Genomic DNA, 24,467 nt, shown 5'->3' on the forward strand with positions numbered 1-24,467 from the left:
GCTTGCCTGCTAAAGTGAGGGCATGGCAGAGCATAAAAGCCGAGGAAGAGGTTTTGTCAGTGATGGGAGCAGTCCTGGGAGAGGATCAAAGTGAAGGGCAGAGTCAGCGGCCGCGGCTGTCAGCACCGACACCAATGGAGCTGTCAAAGCACAGGGAGCTCTGCCCAGCAGCGTCCATCCACCTCCCTGTCCTCCCAGAGCTGGGGTCTGACAAGCACTCTGCAGAGACGAAGCAAAATGCTTGGAGCCCTCCCTGCTCCCTGAGATGTGTGTGCAGGGAATTACAAAGAGGCTGTGGCTGCGCTTCCCATGTCCTTCAGACAGTGCACGTCACAGCGTGGCACTGCCCTGGGACACAGGCAGGGAGCTGACACCCAGCATCACCCCTGTCTGCTTCAGCCCTGCTGGCCATTGGGGAGCAACCCTGGGCAGGATCAGCCCACTCCTTGCCCTCAGCTCAGGGCTGGGCTGAACCAGATAAGTCCAGGAGGAAGGCGAAGTGTCGGGATGCTCTCAGGATCAGCTGAAGGCAGTGTCAGGAGAGCAGGAGGCAAGACGCAGCTGTCCCTGTGCATCACAGGGTATTGGACTAGATGACCTTTAAGGGTCCCTTCCAACTCAAACAATTCTATGATGCTAGGATGAAGTATAGAAGAGCAGCACACATGAGCTAGAAGCAGTCTCAGGGGTACATTCATTCAGGATGGTGTCATGGGGCTCATTGCGAGCTTGGAGAAAAGCTTTGCCTCTTTCACATCTTCTCCTGGACATATGTAGATGCAAGCTGAGGCTGCCACCCTCTTGTCTGTAGGGGCACTGCTACATTGCACGCTCTTTCTGCAGCTGTCCTTTATTTCCATAAATCATAGAAGCAGGCGCTGCTCCATCCTCGCTGCCCTGTATGGCTGAACTCCTCCAGGGGGAGAGGCGCGGTTCAGGGCCAGGCACACTGCACACTGCTGCCTACAATGCTCTTGGAAAGCCCACGACTGAGTGAAAAAGTTGGAAGGCCCAGATATGTCTCGGAAAGATGGGTCCTGGCATTTCAGCATGTGACACACAGCTTTTATCGATGAGATTTGCTGCTTCGAGACATCTCACTGCCTGGAGGGTTGACCACTGGGTTGACCTGTTCAACACCTCCAACACAGTAGGGCTGCCACCTGTCACCTATAGGGTGTCCCACAGGACTGTGTTCCCTTTAGTCCCCTCCGGAGATGTGGCATGTCCTTGCAGTTTCCAGATGGAGGACAGGTCCTTCTGCTGCTCCCCCTCCACCACCAGATCTCGGAACAGGTGATCCCCAAAGACTGTCACTGCAGATATCCGGTGGCATGGTGAGATGGAGACCCAGCGGATGAGGGGTGAGATCTGAGCTCCTGGCTCAAGCATGGGGTCAGGACTTGGAACGGGAGAGGGAAACTGAGTCAAAGAACAGAAGGATGAGGCTTCAATTTGAGCCAGCAAGAACAAGCCAAGGTTGTGCCAATTCCCATAACTATCATAGGGCTGATAGAGAAGTGAACTGGAAAGCAAAGTGCCTGGAAAAGTGAGGAAGGGACGTTGTCATTTGGCTGTAAGGAGTGATTTGCTTTGCTGGAGCCAGGAAACACAGTGACAACACACACAGAGCTGTGTCCATGGCCAGAGAAGGTATTGTGCACCGGCAAGTCCAGTCGTGTTTTCATCTCTGAGCACAGAAGCTGCAAAAATTTGGTTCAATCTCTTATTACTACTATTATTTTCCAAAGATGTTCTCAAGAAGACATTCCCTTTAGTTAAGAAATTCTTTTCACACCAGGAGCAGCTTGACCAAACAGACTTCTTAGTTCAGCTCCCCTCCCAGCCACTTGGCTTCTCCAAAATTTGTCCGTGTCAACCTTTTTCCCACCATCCCTCCATTCTCTCTCAAAAAGCCAAAAAGTCTCCCGCTTTACACTCTTTTATGACATTAATCATAGAATCATTAAGGTTGGAAAGGCCAAAGGTCACCCAGTCCAACACCAAACCACCCCCACCATGTCCACTAACCACATCCCTCAGTGCCACATCTTCATTTTTCTTAACACCTCCAAGGACAGTGACCCCGCCACCTCCCTGGGCAGCCTGTGCCAGTGCCTGACCACCCTTTCAGAGAAGTTATTCCTAATATCCAACCTGAACCTCCCTTGGAGCAACTGTGCAGTTTTCTGATGGAAACAGTCACACTAAATGAAATAGCTCTATTAGAACAGATTGAGACTGATAAGACTCGGAGGCATTTGAGGCCAGGTTGGATGGGGCCCTGTGCAGCCTGATCTGGTGGGCAACCAGCCCACGGCAGGGGTTGGAATTGGATGGGCTTTAAGGTCTCCTCCAACCCAAGCCATTCTGCAATTCCGTGATTCTATGATCTAATTCTTGTAGGGGATGTGAGCAATCCAATTTTAAACCGGTAGTCTGAATCTGAAGAAGGAACATGAAGTACCAACAAATAAATTTTTTGGAAAATAAAATCATATTTATCAATTCTAATACTTATTTTGTCACAAAATTTCTCAGCGTTTGAGGGTCTACATCAATGGGAAGCTCTTCACCAGGATGTGTCGGTGGAGCTGGTGGGATTTGTCTCTGCTCTGGAGCATCTTGGAGTCCAACGCAGAGCTCCAGACATCTCCAGGAGGCTGTTGCTCTGCTCACCAGGTTAACTTCTTCCTTCACCCCATCAGTGAGTCACATCAAAGAGCACAGCCCTTCGTTTGGGCCCTGTTTGAAGTTTACTGCTAATTTTTTGGTATGCATGCAGCAGTGTTTGACTCGTGCTTGTTCCCATAATAAACACTCATTGCATTGCACTTAAATGATTGGGAGACCTCCAATTTTAATCTTTTATTCATCATCTTCTTCCAGCTCAGACATGGGGAAAAACATGTAAATTCAAAACCTGTGAGAATTGAAAATTTCATAAGTGCTGCTGACCCCTCACTGGCAGCTCTGAATATGAGAGAAACAAAGGAATTGTAATTAGGAACCTCATCTTTTGATGACAGCTTTAGAGGAACCTAACACAAAGGGGGGCTGCATCTTGCCCTGCATGGAATGGAGCAAGGCAGGAAGACATGTGGTGACCTCCTTCCTATATGTCACCCAACAGCAACCCGCATCCCACAGTCTGCTCCCCAAGGAACACTTTCCTGGTAGGTGAGAGAGCAGAGAGTAAATGGAAGAAATGACGAGGAACAAGAAGTCTACAGTGAAAGTCTCTTAGTACAGGGAGACATCAATGGATGTTGGGGAATAATTCACTTTCAGCATCAGTGAAATGGAAGTCTATAATGTGACAGGGCTGGGGGTCTGGATTAACAGTTTTATCCACTTTAACGACTCTTGTTTACCTAGACGTGGTTGGTATGAATGCATAGGTGATAAAGTGCCATGCATTTCCTCCTTCTGTAACAGATGGCTGCTCAGAGGGAAGATCTCTTCATCATGGAATCAGAGAATGGTTGGGTTGGAAGGAACCTCACAGGCCACCCATCCCCAACCCCTGCCATGGGCTGGTTGCCCTTCACCAGCTCAGGCTGCCCAGGGCCACATCCATGGCCTCAGACACCTCCAGGAATAGGATATCCACCATCTCACTCCTCCATGGTGGTTTCCAACCCAGATGTAAGCAAAGAAATGCTTCAAAATCAATGCAGAACTTAACCCAGGACCCTTTCAAGGGTTAAAATGGCAGCTGCGGAGGGTATTTCTGTCTTATTTCACGTTATTCTGAGTAATTTGCTTGGACATGATGCTAAACGGCTGTGCTCAAAGCAGAGTGAGACGGTGGTTTGGGAATACTGCCTTCCTTGGCAGACCAAGCTGGTATGTGATCAGACAGGAATCATATCAGTAAATACGAAGCAGAGTTCACCATCTGTTAACACCATCCACAGAGTGGATCTGCCCCCTGCAAGCTTGCATCAAGCTGCCATACTGCAGGTGTGGGTGCAGAGCTAAGACGGGTGGCTCCACGCAGGGCTCTGCAGGTCCGGACTGCCACTTCCAGGCACAAAAAGCTCACAGAGCTGATGACACAGCCAGACTTGGCCCAGAGAGCTATCAGTGAAATGGTACAGAAGTGATTTATTGGTAGCTTGGAGTGGTTTTGGGGGTGTGACTAGAACTGAAAACTGGAAAAAGGGGGAAGACCTGTTCCCTATGCGGCAAGTTGGAATTGCACCTTGGGGAACATTTAAGAAGGTCCTGATGGCCAGGGTGGCATATGGGAGTTTATTTACTGCAAAGGAGCCCCTGGTGACATCCCAGGAGTGCATTTTCATGGCACTGGGAACTAATGATGTGTAAGCATCCTGGGAGTTCTGAGGGACTGGGAGGAATTCTTGTAATGGGTGAAAGGATGAGGGGTGGAGTGTGTGTGAAGAGTTCCACCTCCGTCACTGGAGCTCAGAGAGCATTTGGACACCACTCTCAGACATAGGGTTTGGGTTTGAGTGGCCCTGTGTACAGGCAGGGGTCAAATTTGTTAGTCCTTGTGGGTCTTTTCCAACACAGAATGTTCTAAGATTCTGTGATTTTAAGGTTCTATGATCTTACCTGCCCGAAGGAGCCTACCACCATCTCACCCAGCTTTCCATGTTTGAACCACAAGCTGGAAATGACACAGTGATGTCCCTGTCTGCAAGGTGGGGAGAGCGTCTGAGCAGAACCCACAAAGTTGTGCACACTGGCATGTAATTACATGAGTAATGTGACCACCAGATTTCCCTTCCAACCTTTATTCTTTGAGTCTCTGGTGGGTAAAGGCTCCAGCAAATCAGGAAGGTAGGCTATAGAAGTGCCTGCTAGGTGGTGGGCTGCGCTGCCTGCAGATGGTCATCTCCGTCCCCAACAGTAACATGAATAGAGCCAATCCTACTCTATGTTGTGGTGCCATTTTGGATTTATATGGCAAGAAAAACATCATTCTTGTAATTGCTGGCATCACCTTGGTCTCTGCAACTCGTATGCTGGCAAATTATTTCCTGGAGGGCACTAACTCTCCATTAAAGTGTCTACAAGGTGGGCTTTGCAAGCCCATGTACAAGATGCTTCAGCTCAGTCTTTGAGAGAGAAGTGTTGGGGTTTGCTGGTTTTTGCTTTTTTTAAACAATTCCTACATTTCCGGAAGAGAGTAAGATTAGGTCTGGGAAAAACTGCAAGACATCCCTGAGGGCTGGGACCTCTAGTTGGGCTCAGGAACATTGGATGATGCTTGGCTGCCCGCTCTACATCTGCTACAGGGGCTGTTCCAGGCAGAACCACTCCAAGCCGTCCCCTGTGTCCTTACTGTCTTTCATCTCCAGTGGGCTTTGACCACAGCTCACAGTGAACCCAGGATAGAGCAGCTGTGGTGCTTCAGAGGAACATCTGCCTGCGTGATCTGCCATGCTTGCATGACCTCCTGCCCTATGCAGCAATGATGTGGTGCTTTGAGGGAGCCTTCTCCCAGTGACACCCAGTCAGGGAGCCCACAGTCAGAGTTCTGGACATTTTCTGCACACGTGGGCTCATCCCAAAGACTCTCCTGCTCCATTAGGGATGCATCCTTCAACTATGGGGTATTTCTGGAACAGGGAAGGAGTTGGGCATCCAAGTGCTTGACCTTGTGTGTATGGTGTATCATCCCCCAGGGTCCCCACCGTCTCCATAAGAAGCAAAGCAGCATTGTGCAGCACAGGGACAAGAACAGGCAAGGAGATGGCCCATGGGAAGAAGGAGTTTTATTGTTCAGAAGGAGGTGCACACTCTGAATAGAAAAAGCAGACCCTGTCCTGCCATCCACCCCCTGGCCACTGTCTGTGCGTCTTCGGGCCTTGGGCAGGAACTGTCCAACCCCACCGTGCTGAAGGGTCTGACCCATGAGCCACCCGGAAAGGGGTCATATGCAGCTCCCAGGCTCAGAACCTGCAGCCCTAATCACCAGCAAACCCCATGGCCATGGGGCCAGGAGCACCCAACCTCCATGACCCCAAAGGCATGGACCTGTCCTCTGCTCTCCCTGGGTACAAGGGCAGTTTGTCCAGGACAGACTGACCCACAAGGGAGCCCCATCACTGGGAAGAGATGACACGGACAACCCCATGTTGTAGGGCTTGGGCTGAGCTCCATCATTACACTGACTGCAGGGTGGATGTGTGACAGGTCTGAGTGCAGGACATAAGGTGCAATACAAATTAAACAACACATTGCATCTGTCCCCTGTTACAAAGAGCTTCCATAGGAAGAAGTAAAGTGCCCACCACAGTCAGAGAATTCATCAGGATGTAAGTGCCCAGGATAGAAAGCTAAGCTAGCCCCAACAGGGCCAGTTCAGCCAGGATTATTGCAGCTGGGAAATGGCTTTAACCCTCCCCCCACCCTCTTTGTGCCCAAATAGTGCTGACAGAAACAGACGCTGGGCCAGATCCTGCCAGCACTTTTACCAGAGCGATGCTGCATTTACTGTGCAAGTACTACAGACAGGATGCTGTGGGTCCCACAGACAGTGTGTCCATCCCAGCACTGCTCCCCTCCCTAGCCATGCTCCCAGAAGAGTTCTTTTTTTTTTTTTCCAGTGAGTTCAACCCCATGTCTGAGGCTTCTGTGCTTTGAGAAAATGTTGTGTACTTGACATTGGATTTCAGTAGAACAGTCCCCAAACCCATAGAAAATTGTATTTACAACCAGGAATAGCCTTCCCAGCCCACAGCCTGCTCAACTTCCTCGTTCCTCCACACCACTGCATCCACCTCAGCTTCTTGAACCAGCTCTGCATGTCTCCAGAAGCCACTGCTCCATGCCAGGCATGTTTGCCAGAAGAGATGCTCCTATGGAGGATGGGGAAGAGCTGAGGAGGAAAGGTCAACCACCCATCATTGGGCTCACCAGTTGGGTAGTGCTGGAGATCCTGCCAGCCTTGTGTGACATGGACTGTGTGGCTGTAGCTGGAAATATTGCTTAGGATCCACACTCTGCAGATGCCACGGCAGCCCCAGGCATAGGCCGGCAGTATGGTCATGTGGCAGCTCTTGGGTTCCTCTAGGACAATATAAGAACAAAGTTTGGTAGAAGTCTCTCCAACCCCAGTCACATGAGGTGGGAGCAAATTCTCCCACTGTGCTCTGGTGCAGCTGGGGGAGACCAGAGGACAGGAGATGGCAGTTCTGCCAGGGGAGAAACCTGAGCATGTGGCCCTAGAAAAACATGCCCCATCTGCCCTGGGACACTTGTGCTGCATCCAGGCAGGAGCAGTGCTGGTGTGTTCAAGAGGTGGAGACTCCTGCAGGACATGGGGCTTCTGAGGATCCAGGCAGAAAACCCTGGCCCTCTCTTTCCCCAGGTGGGGAGAGCATGGGGAGCCTGCCAGCAGTCCCTAGCACTGCAGGCTGGCATTCTGCCCCCTGCTCTCCTGGGCTTAGTGGAGTTGGCCCATGGAGTCACCTGCAGGCTGGTGCTGTTCCAGGCTGGAGCACTGTGAGGTACTGGGAGCAGGGTTGTCTCTGCCGTGTGGCAGTCTGTGGGACCCTTGTCAGTTCAGAGACCCAACAGGTTCCCCTCTTATCAGATCCAAAGGAGCTGTGGCCTATGACAAGCCCAGTCCTATTGATCCCGGTATTGCTGTTTTGTTTGCTACTCCTCCCTCTTGGCTTCAGATGGGGGAAGGAGGCAGCAGGATTGTCGAGGTACCTGAAAAGCCATATTTCCTCCAATGCCCAAATCAAACAGATGCTGGAGGAGTTCCAGATCCTGGTCTGGTGCCCCTTTCCCACTCACCCCCCTGCTGCCCCTGTGCCAAAATAAGTGTTAAGGAATGTTTGGTGTGGGTCTGCAGAGCTGGTGATCAGAGGTGCCTCCTGGGGCCGTTTGTGTTCAGCAGCTGGGAGCGCATGGCCTGGATGCTGCTCAAGATCTTCTTCTGGTGGCCCATCATGGTGATGCCCAGACTCCGAACATCCCTGGAGAAGAAGGACACAGTCAGACAACCCATGGGCTGGCCACACTGAGACACAGCTCCTGGCTGTGTGCACTCCCCATGGACCCCTTGCCTGGGTCTCCTCCATTTGCCCATCAGCCCAAGGGCTGTGGGCATCCTGCCTGGGTAAGGAGAGGCTGTCATTCCCCATTGCATGGCCTCCTGACAGCCCCAAGGGGAGCAGGAGCAAGGGGCATCGCTCCTGACAGGCTGGTGGGTGACAAGATCTATGCTCTGAAATTGGATTCAGTTTTAGTGAGATGTCCTCAGATAACCCGGTCAGAAAGACAGACGGATGATGAGCTTCTGTGCTCAAAAGCTTCCCTGATGTGAGAGAGAAACAAGGATCCGTATCAGCTCAGCACCACAGCAAAGGCCCCAACTACAGCCCCCAATCAATGCACATGACAGCCCTCTGCCTGCATTTCTCCATCTCCCCTTTCACTGGCTCCTGCTTAACCTGTCCCAGCCTGACCAATGTGTGCACCATCACATCCTTTCTGAGTCACAGTAGTTAATGCCTGGCTGCCTCACACCTTCTGACAGGGAGCAACTCTCCTCAGAGGTAGAAAAGATTGCTTCATACTCAGAGATATGAAAGCTTTCACCAAAAGATGGGGAACACAAGCCCAGGATGGGAGCAGGCATGGTTGCCATCCCTTCTGGTACCACTTAGGGCAACAGCTACACCAGAGAACCTCTGGAGATGCTACAGCAACAGAAGGAGGAGGATGGATGGTGGAATAAGCCTTCTTCAGCCCTCCTTTGTCCAGCCTTTGTCACTAGGGAGCAATTTCTGCCTCTGTTCCACCAAATTTCCAAGCAGGACCGCTGGGACCAGCAACATGGAACGTGGTGATGCCTGAAACACCCCTATATCTTCTCACTTTCTGATTTCCCCCTGATGAGAGTGAGAGTGGAGAGAAAGAGGTAGCGGGGGGACTGTATTCACTTGTCAGAGAATTTCCAGAGCATCCTGGTGCAGGCCAAACTCAATTTCCTGAGGGGTGGCATCCTCCTCTTCAAGGACCAGCAAGGTCAAGCAAGCCAAGGCAGGATGACCACTACTTGGGGAAACCCCATCGGTGCCATCTGCTTCCTGGTACTCACTCGATGTTCATGCTCATCACCATGCCCAGGGAGGAGTACCCTGCCATGGCAAAGTTGTCCCGGTAGTGCCCCAGCCGGATGGAGTCCAGCCAGTCCTCCACAGTCAGGCAGGAGGAGAAGTCGAGGAGAGTCCTGTTAAAGGGCGTCTGGGTGAACCTGGAGCAGGACAGAAGGGGTCAGCCCTGGAGCTCGGGGGGACACCGTACAATCATGGAATGGTTTGAGTTGGAGGGGACCATTAGGGGCCACTTGGTTCAACCCTACTGCGATGAACAGGGCCACCCACAGCTCCATCAGGTGCTCAGAGCCCCATCCAGCCTGACCTTGGGTGTCTCCAGGAACAGAACACCCACCACCTCTCTGGGCAACGTGTGGCAGTGCCTCACCACCCTTATTGCACACAGCGCTTCCCTGTTATCCCTGCAGCACTCAGGGAGCCCTTACCGGTTCACGGTGGCAGTGCACTTCAGGTTGTCGGGGTTGCGGATGAGCTTGTCCAGGATGCCGACGATCTGGGAGAAGCGGGGCCTCTCGCTGCGGTCCTTCTGCCAGCAGTCCAGCATGAGCTGGTGCAGGGCTGTGGGGCAGCCCATCGGGGCCGGCAGGCGATAGCCTTCCTCCACTGAGTTAATGACCTGAAAGGAAGCCACACGCAATAGGGGAGCTGCTCTCCTGCCCATACCCAAGCACCCTAAGCCGCTGTCCACAGGGAAGCACTGGTGCATGAGCGCTTAAGGCTGTCAGAAGGGGAAATAGCGGGGTGCACACCAGATTCATGCTGAATGACAAGTTTATTGCCAGTGAGCTGTGTGCAGCCTCTGCAGAGAGCTGGAAGCAGGCTGGATGCCACACACATACAAGAAATCACTGCTCTGACAGCAGATTGATTAAGTGGTCCAGCAGGCCTAAAATATCACAGCTTGCCTCCAGCAGATAAGTCACGAGAGCTTCATTCACATTCAGTTGTTCTACAACTGGAGCTTACCACTGCTCAGCAAGGCTGGAAGAACCCTGCTCAAAGGAATGCACCGAGCATGTGGTGTAAGTCACTGTGGCTCTGTCAACAAAGCTAATTTCTAAGATAAGAAAAACACCAAGGGAAGAGGGGACACTCAGGACTCAAGGGCAGGGAGAAAGCAGGCAGGTGTATAGTTTCCATAGGTAACATAAGGAGCCCCATGATTCTGCAGAGTCGAAAATAGAAGCTGGGTGGTACAGGTCTGGGTTTCTTGGGAATAACTTGTGGGCAGAGGGAGGGATGGATGCCAGGATGGGAGGAACTGTCAGGTGAGTACCTAGGGACCATGGGACCCTGACCCCTAGCAGGGAATGATGAGCTGGCACAATGTTTTGGCTGATATGGAGTAGTTAGATTTCAGGTTTGGGTTAGAGCTCGGGTTAGGGTTCGGGTTATGATCAGGGTGAGGGTTAGGGTTAAGGTTCGGGTTAGGGTTAGGGTTAGGGGTAGTGTTAGACAGGGATGGAGGGACCCACAGTGCACAGCCAGGCACAGCCAGGAGCCGCTGTGCAGCAAGGCAAAGGCAGTGCACACTGATGTCACCACACAGGGGATAGGCACATCACGTACTGCTCAGAAGGGATATGAGGAGAGGTAGGGGCTGCTCTCAGGGGTCGTTTTTCCCCAGCACTCTGCTAGGGTGGCTTGGGATAGGACAGGAGAGGCAATATTCTGCTGTGCTGCCCCACATCCACTCACATCTCGGTTGGTCATGTTCCAGTATGGACGCTCGCCGTAGGCCAGCACCTCCCACATGACGATGCCGTAACTCCACACATCGCTGGCAGAGGAGAACTTGCGGTATGCGATGGCCTCTGGTGCTGTCCAGCGAATGGGGATCTTGCCCCCCTGAAAAAAAACAGCGACAACTGCATCATTTCATAGACTGACAGAATCACAGAATCGCTAAGGTTGGAAAAACCTCTAAGGTCTTCCAGTCCAACCGTTCGTCTACCACCAATATTGTACACTGACCATATCTCTCAGTGCCACATCTCCACATTCCTTGATCCCCTCTGGAGGCAGTGACTCCACCACTGCCCCGGGCAGCCTGTGCCAGTGCATTACCACTCTCTCTGAGAATAAATTTTACTCAATATCCAACCTGAACATCCCCTGGCTCAAATTGAGGCCATAACCAAAGTGGTGAGGAGCAGCCAAGGGCTACCACAGCACAAGAACATGGAGCTAATGCTGGGCACAGGCAGAGAGCCTGGCTTGTTCAGTGCAGCAAACAAGGGGAGTTGTGTCATGTGCTCCCTGCCTGTTACTGATTTGGCAGGGAAGTGCTGAAGAGAACTTGTTGAATTAAAGGCTGACTATGCTAACAAAAAACAGCAAGAAATGGGCTAAGAATACATCTAAGCTAGAAATGTGGTTGCTGGCAATCTGAAAAGCTGTGGTGCAGGAAATGTAGGGGGGGGGGTTCCCAGAGCAGCTGAGACACTCCCAGTGCCTGAGACCCTCTTTCAGGGGTCCCTGTGTAGAGAGAGGGTTGCCTTCACCCAACTTCATCCTATCTGTTCTGCCACACTCCTTGAAGGGGACTGAAGGTAACAGATGCACCCTTTGTGATGGGATACCTTTCTACACAGTTTATGAAGAAAACATCCTTATATTACAAATATTCTGAGTGAAACTTTACCAGAGAGTTTATGCTCCTGATCCTATCACTGCATCCTCACAGTTCATGCCATGAGCTACCCCAAACAAACCTATTTGCTTCTCTACTCCCTGTCCTGAAAAGCCATGCTCAGACTCCTCAGCTGCCTCTCCAAACTGACCCACATTAAAACATTTGTCCACTCAGAGGCATGCTCTGGGACCACACTGATTTATGTCATTGCCAGGGAAAAGTAAAAAGAACACATTCCCCCAGTATATTTTGCTTCCCCTCTTACAACCTCTGGTAGAGGAGCAGATCATGCTCGAGAGCTTTCAGATTGGCAGAGGATCTTAAAATAGATTCATGGATAAACGTGCCCTACATTAAAAGTCCAACCATCCACCTGCCACCGATATTGCCACTAAACCATATCCCTAAGTACCACATCTACACGTTTCTCGAACACAGTGGAGAAGCATGAAGGAGGAGCATTCTCATGTAATGCATTAAAAGCTGGAAGTACTTTGGGTTCTTGTCCAAATAACAGGAATGAGGTCATTTTCTCCTTTCCTGCACTGCCTGTCCTGACACAAGTGTCTAACTTCACCTTCTTGGGGTAACCACCATACCGTAGTGGTGTACGCAGCATCAGGGTCATCCTCGAGGATGCGGGAGAGGCCGAAGTCGGACACCTTGCAGACCAGGTTGCTGTTCACCAGGATGTTGCGGGCAGCCAGGTCCCGGTGCACGTAGCCCAGGTCAGACAGGTACCTCATGCCCGCCCCGATGCCACGCAACATGCCCACCAGCTGGATGATGGTGAACTGCCCATCGTGCTTCTGGAGAAGGAAATGAATCAGAGTTCATCTGTGTTTTTTCTGTATCTCTTGAGCCTCTCTCGTGGCCCCCAGGCCCACCACCCTCTCTTCCCTTGGGCAAATGTCCCGTATTGGTGCTCTTGCCTGGAGTCTACGGAAGAGACAACACCCAGAGCCTACAGCCCCTGCGCAGGGGCCACGATGGTCATGGGGCTGAGGAGTGCGACCCAACCTCATCTCCAGTCTTGCAGCCCAGAAAACCAGAGTAGTATTCAATGAATATAAATATGAGAGCTTCTTACCCTGAGAAAAGTGTCTAGCGAGCCGTTCTCCATGTACTCAGTAACAATCATGACCAATTTGCCTGCAGAAGAAAAGGGAGGTCAAGTTAACAAGTCATCTTCCTCCAAGAAGCCCAGCGCTGAGCTTCTACTGGGAGCAATGCTAATGCAGGCCTGGGGATCTCCTGCAGCCCCGCACAGTGGAGGGCACAATGATGAATATGTGGACAAAACCCCAGTGGAGATGTGGACAAAACCCCAACACTTAATCCTCCCTCCAGGTGCTATTGAAGTGTCTGGGTCAGCTTCCTTAGCCCACTGAAATTTGCATGCCATTAACATAACGCTCTGCATCCCAGTGTGCCTTTTTGAAGGAAGGCTTCAAATTACTATTCTGTACAGGCAGCTTTTAAAAGAAATGCTCATGAGTAGGACCTCTCCTGATCCAATAGCCCTGACCTGGGACACATGGGAGCACTGCACAGCAAGGTGGGGGACAGCCATGTGGAAGGGTTGTCCTGTAGCAAAAGACACAGGGGCAGTTTAAATTAATCTAATTAAGCCCCCTCTCTAGGACCCAGAGGTCTGGGATGCAGCCAACAAGCAGTTCATTTCTCTAATGGAGTTCGAAGAGGAAGGAGGAAAGCAGCCGGGAACAGACTGTCTCCCTCTGAAGATATTAATGGGGAATGTCAATCAGAAGAGAAAGCTTCCTGGCAAGAAGCATGGCAAGAAGGGATCTGTCCCCACTGCACGAGCTCTCCCATGCTATCAGCGGCAGTGGTGGGCTGCAGGGGACCCCGGGGTGACCACACATCTGACAAACCAGTAGCCTGGGCAGCACTCAGATTTTTCTCAGACTCCCACCTCCTGCCACTCCCCATATGCAACCTACTCCTGGTCACCACTCCCTCCAGGTGGATGACGTTGGGGTGGTCAAACTGTGCCATGATGCTGGCTTCGCTCAGGAAGTCACGTCTCTGCTTTTCAGTGTAGCCCGCCTTCAGAGCCTTGATGGCCACGGGGATCTCCCTCTTCCCCGGCAGCTTCAGGCGGCCGTAGCACACCTCTCCAGACTCCCCTGAAGGCAAGGCAAGGCAAGATGAAGGCATAGAGTCATTAAGGTTGGAAAAGACCTCTAAGATCACCAAGTCCAATCCCAACCCACCCCCACCATGCCCAATGACTGTGTCCCTCAGTGCCACATCTCCACGTCCCCTGAACATCTCCAGGAACGGTGACTCCTCCACCCCCCTGGCATGGAGCACGCCCCAGCTCCTTGCACCAGCCCTCCAGCACCAGAGATTGACCCATGTTCCTTCAGCATGCTCCTCCTCTTGGAGTCTCTTAGTGCTGGTGAAGCTCCAGCGCTGGCTTCCTACGCTTCCCTGTGCTGCCCTGCAAGCCCCTGTTCCTAGGCAAAAAATCTATTTTGTTCTGAACATTTACCATTTTGCTTGCAATTTTCTTGCATCTCATCACCCCAGTTGCTCGCACCGAGCAGGGTGGCTGTGTTTGGGCACCCACGCGGGACAGGCTGAGCCATCTGCTGGTGTCAGCTGGAGCCTTCAGTGCCACGCCAGCTGAGCAGCTCCCACCTGCGCCGGGCTGACACGGAGGAGTTTATTTCATGCACTAAAAAACCATCCTACCCACGATTCTGGTCTCAGAGAAACAAGGAGCAGATGAAGCCCTTATGGAGCATTGTAACAGATGCCTCGGAAAGCAAATTGCTTCGGGAAACATGGTAGAACGGAATTATTCAGGTTGGAAAAGACCTTCAAGATCATCCAGTCCAACTCTGCTCAGACTGGAAACTCACCAGACCCAATGACCTTCTCGATCTTGATCCGGGAAGCTTCAATTTCACGGGTGAACTCATGCACGGCTTGGCAGGGGTCTTCGTACGTGTGGGGATCCACGTAGAACTTTGACTCGGGGAACTTCACTGTCAGGTTTCAAAGGGGAGAGAGGAAACCAGCTCTTCCACACAGCACTGCTATGGGGCTGGGCAGCCAGGAGCTGGGAGATGGATGGGCAGGGGCAGGACTCCTTGGGCAGCCCCAAGGAAAGCCACGGCACCCCTTGGCAGGGCAATGTCCTTAGAGCAGTCCAGGACCACCCCAGTCTCCTCTGTATGATCCTCACCCCTACCACCTCCTTGTGTGGGTCTGTGGTGAAATTTTCACTCTTCTGGCCTGATGCTGAATCACAGAGTCACAGAATGGTTGGGTTGGAAGGGACCTTGAACCTACCCCATTTCAACCCCACTGCCATGGGCTGGTTGCCCCCCACCAGTAATGGCTGCCCAAGCGATGAACTTTCCACAGCCCCATCTCACAGCATGCAGCCACTCTGCCCCACTACCCTGTGATCAGAGCCCCAGTTCATCTGCCTTGGGCACATCACCAGAAATAGGCAGTGGTCAGCACCCTTCCCCATGGAAACCACAGCAGTGCCAGGGAAGATGATGCAGGTCCCTGCCAGAAAACTGAGGTCCTGCACACTTTGGAAGCAGGAGCAGAGAGAGCCCTACCTTGCCCATTCTGATAATGCATCTTCTCCTCATCGGAGTCCTGGAACGCTTTGCTGTACCCGCAGTGCCTGCCATAGGGACACAAGGGTCAGAGGGTGCTCCTTGCTCCTGCCAGCAGCCCAAAGGCTGTGTAGAAAGCAGCGCAAGCCAGGCTTGGAGCTGAAGTAAGGCTTTGCCCACATCTTGTCATCAGGGAGAACAGCTCACCACCTCCCTCTCTATTTTCACCCTCTAAAAGTTGCAGAGAGCACTGAGGTCATTTCTTTCCCTCCTTTTCCTTCTTTTCAGACTGGGCAACCCCAGTGTCATCTCCCAGTCTAGAGGGGAAGGTGTGGTTGTTGGTTCTGCCTTGGGGAAGATAGAGGCAGGATGACTCTGTTGGTTTCTTATTCATCCCTGACCTATGACTGCTCAGGTCACAACTGATAGAGAGATGAGCCCAAGCTCTCTCGTCCCTCCAATCACTTGTAACACTTCATTACAAGCTGCACCAACCTCCAGAAAACACTCACCTCTTCTTGCAGATTAAGACCACCAGCAACGCAACGAGGCCAGTGATGAGTGTCAAGCAGATCCAGACAATGGTCATCGTGTCATAGCGGAGGGAGACTGGAAGAAATAGTGCAGGAGGAGGTGAGCTGGAATGGGGAAAGATCTGCAGAGCTCAGAAATCCCCCTACCCTACCAGGGTCGTAGAACCATAGAATCATTAAGGATGGAAAGACCACTAAGACCATCCAGTCCAACACCAACCCATACCCACTATGACCACTGACCACATCCCTCAGTGCCACATCTCCACATTCCTTGAACACCTCCAGGGACAGTGATCCCCCACCTCCCTGGGCAGCCTGTGCCAGTGCATCACCACTGTCTTCAATGATAAAGCACCATCACCCACCCAACCCCTGTTTTGGGGGTCTCCCAGCATACAGGGTCTGTAGGGAAACTACACACACTCACCCGGTTTCCCCGTTTCCACCTCTACGGTCTGGCTGAACCTCCCACATCCCGCAGAGGTACGGGCCCGAACTTGGAAGATGTACCGGGTGGCAGGCTTGAGCCCAGAGATGGTTGCAGCAGTGCCCTTGGATTTCAGGGTCGAATAGCTCTGCATTTCCTTGTCCTGTGGAAAAGCAACATCTAAAACCTTGCTGCATCAGCATAGCAGCCATAGGAAGGCAACAAAGTCTTCCAAAATAGTCCTTTGCGCGCGGCTGCCTGATTGCAGCAATTGAGATTGAAACCAAGCCCTGTCCCCGCTGCCACGCTGGGAGTGATTTGCAGCCACGAGCTCAGTTTTACCTTCTCGTAGTACTTGATCTCGTACTCCAGGATGATGCCGTTGGGCTGGTCCGGCTCCTGCCACAGCAAAGTGACGCTGTTCTGGCCCGTGCTCTCGTGGCGGACGGCTACCACCTGCGAAGGGGCTGGGGATGCAGAGTCATGGGGTTAGGGCAGCAGGGAATGGTGGAACACAAAACCCTCCAAAATAGTTTAAAGTGCATTTTCTGCTTTAATTAAAGCCACAAGGAGATGAGTGCTGTGCAGGATGGGCTTGTATATGGGGTTGTGTTTGCTGCAGTTGTCTCAACTTATTTCCTACGGAGCGAGCAGGTTTCCCAGAGGTGAAAGAGTGGCAGCTTGGGGACAGAGCAGTGGGGCACCTGGGTCCTGGAAACATCATGGGAGATTGAATGGCAGTGGTGAAGACTGGTTTGTCTTCAGGCTGGCTCTTCTGAGCAGAAATGTGAGTGCTGTGGTTGATAGGACAGAATGAAGGATGACATCCGAGCTTGGGAAGCGGGCCCATGCAAATCAAACAAGACTCAACAAGGACAAGTGCAAGGTGTTGTTCTTGGGTTGGGGTAATCCCAGACATACAGACAGTCCAGCAGAAGATCTGATTGAGAGCAGCTCCTGTAAGGCAACAGGTTGACTGTGCTCGTTGTCTCCAGGTAGGCTCACCAGAGGGATGAGGAAGTGCTAGGGGCAGGTATTGGTAACAATGGGACCTTGCTCTCCTGCCAACCATGAGCTAACTCAGGGGGTCCCTGGGTTTCTCTTGCCAGCAGGAGGAGATTGGATATAAGGAAGAAGTTTGTTACAGTACGTGTGGTGAGGCACTGGCACAGGCTGCCCAGAGAGGCGGTGGTGCCCCATCCCTGCAGACTCCCAAGGTCAGGGGACAGGGCTCTGAGCACTGATGGAGCTGTGGGTGTCCCTGCTCATTGCAGGGGGTTGGACCAGGTGGCCTTTAGGGTCCCTTCCACCTCAGTCCTCTCTGTGACTGTATGATTTGCAAAGATGAGACGTGCACTCTTCCCTGTGACCACTGCTGTCACCTGCCAGGGGGTAGCACTGCTTTGAGCTTAGAGCAGAGCACGAACTGCTGCCCGCCCCTTTGGGAAGGGACAGAAGGCTGCAGGAGCAACCTGAAAGATTCATGCTCCACTTTGTGTTGCTGTCAATAAACAAGTGTTCTCCATGCCCCTTGCCTCCTGCAGAAAGGGATCCTCCACCAGCAGCTGATGTGGAGGGAGAGGGAGATGACAAAGGGCACAAAAAAGCAGAGAAAATTGAGAGCTGCCATGGACAGGGGCTTGTCCTCAGTGTGTCCCTACTCCCCAAACTCATCTCCAGCAGCAGAGGGAACAGAGAGCCCTCCTCGTGTTACCAAGGTAGGAGCACATCGTCCATACAGGCAAATCATAGAATCACAGAATCATTAATTTGGAAAAGACTTCCAAGATCATCCAGTCCAACCATCCACCAACCACCAATAGTACCCCCTGACCACGTCTCTCAGAGCCACATCCACCCTGTCCTTAAACACCTCCAAGGATGGTGACTCCACCACCTCCCTGGGCAGCCTGTGCCAGTGCACCACCACTCTTTCTGAGAATGAAGTTTTCCTAATATCCACCCTGAACCACCCCTGGTGCAACTTGAGGCCATCACCTCTCATCGTATTGCTGTTACCTGGGAGCAGAGGCTGACCCCATCTAACTACAACCTCCTTTCAGGAGTTGTAGAGAGTGATGAGGTCTCCCCTGAGCCTCCTCTGCCTCAGACTGATGCATCCCAGCTCCCTCAGCTGCTCCCCATAGGACTGTGCTCCAGACCCCTCACAGCTCCATTCCCTTCTCTGGACACACTCCAGGGCCTCAATGCCTTTCTGGTAGTGAGGGGCCCAACACTGCACACAGCACTGAGATGCAGCCTCACCAGAGCTGAGTACAGAGGGACATCACCTCCTGCTCCTGCTGGCTGCAATATTTCTGACACAAGCCAGGATACCATCAACGTTCTTGGCCACCTGGGCACACTGCTGGCTCATGTTTAGCTGAGCATTGACTGCTCACTGCTCCAAGCCTGTAGCCCTGCCTGCGGTTGTTGTGGCCAAAGTGCAGGATCCAGTGCTTGATCTTGTTGAACTTCATCTTACTGGCCTCAGCCCAGCAATCAGCCTGTCCAGGTCCCTCTGTAGGGCCTTCCCACCCCCAGGTAGGTCGACATTTCCTTCCAACTTGGTATCATCTGCAAACTTACTGAGGGTGCACTCAATGCCCTCATCCAAACAATCAACAAAGATATCAGACAGGACGAGCCCCAGTACTGAGCCCTGGGGAACACCACTGTGACCGGCTGCCAGCTGGATGTAACTCCATTCACCACCACTCTGTGGGCCCGGCCCTCAGCCAGTTCTTTACCCAGCAAAGAGGCACCTGTCCCAGCTATGGGCTGCAGCTTCCCCAGGAGAACACTGTGGGAGACAGAGTCAGATGCTTTGCTGAGGTCTAGGTAGACTACAGCAACAGCCCATCTCTCATCTACCAGGCCAGTCACCCTCTCATAGAAGGAGATCACGTTGGTCAAGCAGGACCTGTCTTTCAAGAACCCAAAGACTCCTACCTGCCTGGTTTGTTGTGATGTTGGCCACGGCAGCTCTCCTGGCCTCCACACTGAGCTCTGACACCCCATTGACGGCCTCCACCCAGAAGGAGTAGTTGGTGTGGGCCAGGAGGTTGGTGACAGTCAGCGCTCCCTGCACCAGGCTCATCTGCTGGGGGACGAAGCGGATCCCACCTCCACATGCCTCGCATTGCCCCGTATCTGTCCCACAGCGCCGGCACTGCACGTTGTACACCACGTCACTGCGTCCCCCCTTGTCCAAGGGAGGGCCCCACTCCAGGGTCACCGAGGTGCCATTGACACTGGAGACCAGGTTCACCGGAGCAGAGGGGGGGCCTGGAAAAGGAGGAGAGAGTGAAACAGAGAGAAAGGATGAAGTGAAGTGTCAGTGGGCTGGAGGGTGGGGAGCTGGTCATGGAAATGAACAGTGAACTCGCATCTCCTGGGAAGATGAGCAATCATAGAATCATGGAATATCCCAAGCTGGAAGGAAGCTATAAGGATCACTGAGTCCAGCCCCTGGCTCTACACAGGACCACCCCAAACCCAAACCCTACATCAGACAGCACTGTCCAAACACTTTTGGAGCTCCAGCAAGCAAATCCTCCTGTGATGCGTTCGGCCCACTTCGATAGCACTGAGTTCCCAATGCAGAGAGCTGGGCTGGGCCAAGCCCCAGTGCCACCATTCACCCATGGCACAACAAAGCTTGCCCTGCCCTATGGAACCCCAGGGCTCTGATCCTGCAGAACAAGGAGAGCTGGGGCTGGAAGGCTGCAGCCCCTGGGCAGCGCACACAGAACCATGCTGGGGGAGTACTTACGTGTGCAGGCAGCTGAGGGGGGGTCCTGCACTGCCCGGTAAAAGCTGCTGTCGCAGCGGCACACACGGGCGGCCCGGCTCTCCGAATGGCTGTGCGGGGGGCACTTGGCACAGAGCTGGTCCCCGGGGTCCGACTTGTAGAAGCCCAGTTGGCATGCTGCCGGGAGGAAGGGGCAGTGGTCAGAGGGAGTACGCATGCTAAGGGTGCCCAAGAGCATCACCTGCACCTGCACACGGTGCATGGTGCTCTGCATGCCCCTCGTTTGTTCAAAAAGCGATGAGTTTCCTTTTCCAAGGAAAAAACATCTCCTCTCATTTCATGTTGCAGCAAAGAGACTTTGCATGCATGCTGCCTGCTCTCTGCAGAGGAACAGCAAGGCCAGGTGAGGTTTGTTTGGTGACATAGCCCTCACTGCTCTGCACCATAACACAGAGTTTGTTCCTAAATACCAACTCCTCCGCCCCCCAAAGGGCATCAGAACATGGAGCAGGAATGCCCAGGATGCAAGGGTCCAGTTCTGGGCTCCCCAGTGCAAGACACATGGGCATACTGGAGACAGTCTAGTGGAGGGCCAGCAAGATGGTGGGGGACTGGAGCAGCTCTGCTATGAGTCCTTGCAGGGCACCTCTATCCATGCAGCAAACAGTGGTCAGGGACTCCTGATTAAAGGGGAACTGGAGTGGTTCTCCCCACCAGTTTTTAATTATGGGCAGAGGAATGAGTGCAATGTGGACGGGAAGGATGGAAACACGAAGCACAGCAGATTCACCCCAACTGTAATCACTTAGCATTTAATGCTGTAAAGAAACATTAATTACCTGCGGCAATAATTCACAATTATTTTAGATGAGCCCAGGAGGAAAATTATCCTAAATGACAAATTGCAAGTGAATTTGTGCACCAGGGCAGCACAAAAGCTTGGAGCACCTGGGCAGTATAGGCATGCAAGGAGGCTGAGAGGAGGCTGGGGCTGGGTCAGGTTGTGCTCTGGATGGAGTCACACACATCACTGACTTGTGGAAGGCCTTTGACATGGTCCCACATCTCATCCTTATCTCTAAATTGCAGAGATATGGATTTGAAGAGCGGATAAAAAATTGGTTGGATAGTCATGAGGGCTGTGGTCAATGGCTCTAAGTCCAGGTGGAGGCTGGTGAACGGTGGTGTCCCCCAGGGCTCCATCTTGGGACCAGTGCCCTTTAATATCTTCATCAATGACATAGGCAGTGGGACCAAGAGCACCCTCAGCAGCTTGCTGATGGCACCAAGCTGAGTGGAGCAGTTGACGATGGAAGGAAGGGATGCCATCCGGAGGGACCTGGACAGGCTCAAGAACTGAGTGCACATGACCCAAACAAGGTTCATCATGGCTAGTTGCAGGTCGGGCTCCTGGGAGCGCTGTAAAAGGTAAGGATTTCTCTTTAAAAAAAAAAAACAACTGTTTTTTGCAATGAATACCCCTCACTGTGTATCTGAGGATCTCAGGCAAAACGAGCGGCCCCCGGAGCAGCAGGTTTGTCTCAGAGGCAGCGAGCGTGGGTAGGGCTCTGCCAACCATCTGTAGTTCAGTCCGTTTGTTTCCCTCCCTCCCCATCCTCTGGGGACAGGACAACATCTGCTAATGATCTGGCACGGCAGGGGAGATGATAGATGGACCTGTCGGGGAGTCACCAGCCAGGACACACTCTATTCAGCCTGGGGATCTGTCCAGGATGCACGCTCCACACGTACCCAGTGGGACCACCAAGGCTGCATGTGACAGCCCCCACCCCATGGGCTGTGTTCCCACCCCATGAGGTCTGTGCAGGGCATGGCTGGGAAGGTGCCATGTGGCAGCCTGGTCCCCTTCCCTGCAGCAAAGCTTTTCAGGTCATCCCTGCACCTGATCCTTTGGGAAGAGGTAAAGATGGAAATAAGGGTATCATTGGGTCCCAGTGCCCTCCAGGCTGCAGGAGAAGATAACACTGAAATTCCCAGCTTTTTTAAATCCACCTTCAGTATGATACTGGCAATCTCTGCTCCAGCGTGACACAGGCACTAATACAAAGCATATTATTTAGAGCCACATAGAATTATAGAATCATAGAATGCTTTGAGTTGGAAGGGACCCTAAAGGCCATCGGGTCCAACCCACCTGCAATGAGCAAGGACACCCACAGCTCCATCAGGGGCTCAGAGCCCCTCCAGCCTGACCTTGGGTGTCTCCAAGGACAGGGCACCATCACATCAGGCATCTGCCTCATTGCCCCCAAACTTGTGCATTTGATCCCAGGACAGCTCAGGCTCTATCTCCAGTTAGTTGGTGGCCTGGGGAGGGACCTGCCTGGGTTTCCATGCCATATATTGCCCCATGGCTCGATGCTAGAGTTAGAAAGAAAATCTCTTTCCAAAACTGCCTTGTCAGAGGCTTTTAGAACTATTTAAGGTTTCTGGGGGGGAAAAAAAAAAAAAAAAAAGAAACCAGCAATTTTCACCAGACCAAAAACAAACCCAGAGAGCTCTGTTCAGAAGGAGTGGAGCTGAATGCAGATGAAGGCCTGGGTGTACCCCCGCATTCCTGCTGCAGGGATCTGGGAAGTGAAGATGCCTACACAAAAAAAAAAGACACGCAGTATCAAGACCTTAATCCCAGCCCCTGCTGGAACCAGCTCATGGTTTTGGGTGGTGTGTGAGACTTCTCACCACATCTTTACAGCTACGGATGTAGGCATGGGGCTGAGGTTTAAAATAGGGGCCAGTATGCAAGTGAAAGGCACCCCAGGGGCCAGCACAGCCCCCACACAGCTGAGCACCACCAGCTTTTGGCTCCCTTTCTCCTTCTCTGGGATGTGGTATCAGGAGCATCTTGTTTTCCGGAAGGGGAAGAAGACATCGTGTTGCATCAGAAGTGTTGACATGGATGGGATCTGGACCTCGTGCCAAGCACAGAATACATTTTTGGCAGGGTGCTGCTGCTCTGTGGGAAGCAGGAGCATCTTCCACATGCAGGGCAATCACAGTGAGACTGGTGGAGAATTGAAGGATCCCAACCTCCCGTTGCAATGCGTAATCTACCATAGGTACCAGTGCACAAAGCAGATTGCTGGCTTGTGAACTTCCCAGTGTTACCCCAGCACCTGCACATTGGTAGAGCAGAGGGATAACCCCCAAACCTGGATAAATTCTGCAGAAAATAAGAGTTCTCACTAATGCCACTCATTCCCAAAGTGGTGAAGGTCTCTGAATGCTGCCAAATCCACTTGTTCCTAAACAGAAAAAGACTACATTCTGCCTAGGTTAATCTTGGAAATTCCCAAAAAATGGAGATCCTGCCCCTTCTGTAGTGATCTCTCCCGGGGCTGCATAATCCACTGGGAAAATAACTTTTGCTTAATGTACAGACTGAAGTTTGCAAGCAACGTGTAGCTCCAACACATCTTCTTTGCAGTCTAGATGTGGAACTTTGCTTGAGATATACAGAAGGTGGTATCATCTCGCCAGATGCTCCTGCCTGCAGTTTTACAAAGCTTGCAAACCAACAATGGAAATCTTGTGAGTCACTGAGTTAATTTGATTTCCTTGCCTGGCATCACTGAAAGGATACTTGCATCCCTCCCACTGCGTGTATTCAGAGCTACCACTGCACAGGGCAACCATCCTTCCCTACAGACTTTCTTCCCATGGACGCACAGCTGTACTCACGAGCACATAATTACCAAGCTGGGTATTTTCTCCTCTTCATTAGCAATGCGGTGGTGCTTTAATTGCTCGATTAAAGTTGCCCACTAGAAAGGTTTAAGGTACATTAAATTTGCTGATTGGCTCATCAGTGCGAGTTTCACCAACTGGAAAAAAAGTCACTGGTTTCCAGATTGCCAACCAGACCCTCCAGATCCATTTCCATTGGGCATGAGAGATCTCAGTGACAGAGGGGTTTGACCATGGGGAGACAACTGCCCCTTCCCCATTCCCATCTCTCAGTGTGGGAGCTGGAGGTGACACATTTGAGCCCCATGCTCTCATTCAGTCCTGCTGCACAAACAGGTTGATGGAGATGTAATTGGTCATTGGTGCTCCCTCATCACTGTTTTCCAGCCGAAGGCAAGAGTCAGCTGAAGCCCCTGAGTACCATGGAGGGTGATTGACCCCACTGCAAGGTCCATGGCCCCCGAGTGCCTCTGCAGCCCAAATTGGGGCAGGTGGGAGAGCTGTGTGTGAGAATCTGCTGTCCTCAGCCACCTCAGGGACTCCTCTCTACCTCTCCAGACACCCTAAGGACACCAGGGGGGATAGCATGGCTTTTCATTTAGGGTTTATTTTCATTTAGGGTTTCATTAGGGTTAGGGTTAGGGTTAGGGTTAGGGTTAGGGTTAGGGTTAGGGTTAGGGTTAGGGTTAGGGTTA

At 52.2% G+C, this 24,467-nt stretch overlaps 1 protein-coding gene across 1 annotated transcript in view; it reads right to left on the minus strand.

The window, feature by feature from the left end:
• EPHA8 (EPH receptor A8) overlaps window positions 7,815-24,467 on the minus strand; it is a 37,972-nt gene continuing 21,319 nt past the window's right edge. Inside the window, exons 4-17 of the mRNA XM_021417644.1 lie at window positions 20,086-20,241; window positions 19,263-19,598; window positions 16,653-16,777; window positions 16,311-16,473; window positions 15,860-15,956; window positions 15,348-15,415; window positions 14,634-14,759; window positions 13,707-13,892; window positions 12,833-12,894; window positions 12,342-12,551; window positions 10,806-10,955; window positions 9,533-9,723; window positions 9,089-9,244; window positions 7,815-7,961 (exon numbers count right to left, since the gene is read on the minus strand). Coding sequence (XP_021273319.1) covers window positions 7,847-7,961; window positions 9,089-9,244; window positions 9,533-9,723; window positions 10,806-10,955; window positions 12,342-12,551; window positions 12,833-12,894; window positions 13,707-13,892; window positions 14,634-14,759; window positions 15,348-15,415; window positions 15,860-15,956; window positions 16,311-16,473; window positions 16,653-16,777; window positions 19,263-19,598; window positions 20,086-20,241 — 2,141 coding nt within the window. The 3' untranslated portion in view covers window positions 7,815-7,846. The remainder of the gene's footprint in view (window positions 7,962-9,088; window positions 9,245-9,532; window positions 9,724-10,805; window positions 10,956-12,341; window positions 12,552-12,832; window positions 12,895-13,706; window positions 13,893-14,633; window positions 14,760-15,347; window positions 15,416-15,859; window positions 15,957-16,310; window positions 16,474-16,652; window positions 16,778-19,262; window positions 19,599-20,085; window positions 20,242-24,467) is intronic.

Source organism: Numida meleagris, chromosome 20, assembly GCF_002078875.1.
Source record: "Numida meleagris isolate 19003 breed g44 Domestic line chromosome 20, NumMel1.0, whole genome shotgun sequence".
In the NCBI taxonomy this organism is placed as follows: domain Eukaryota; kingdom Metazoa; phylum Chordata; class Aves; order Galliformes; family Numididae; genus Numida; species Numida meleagris.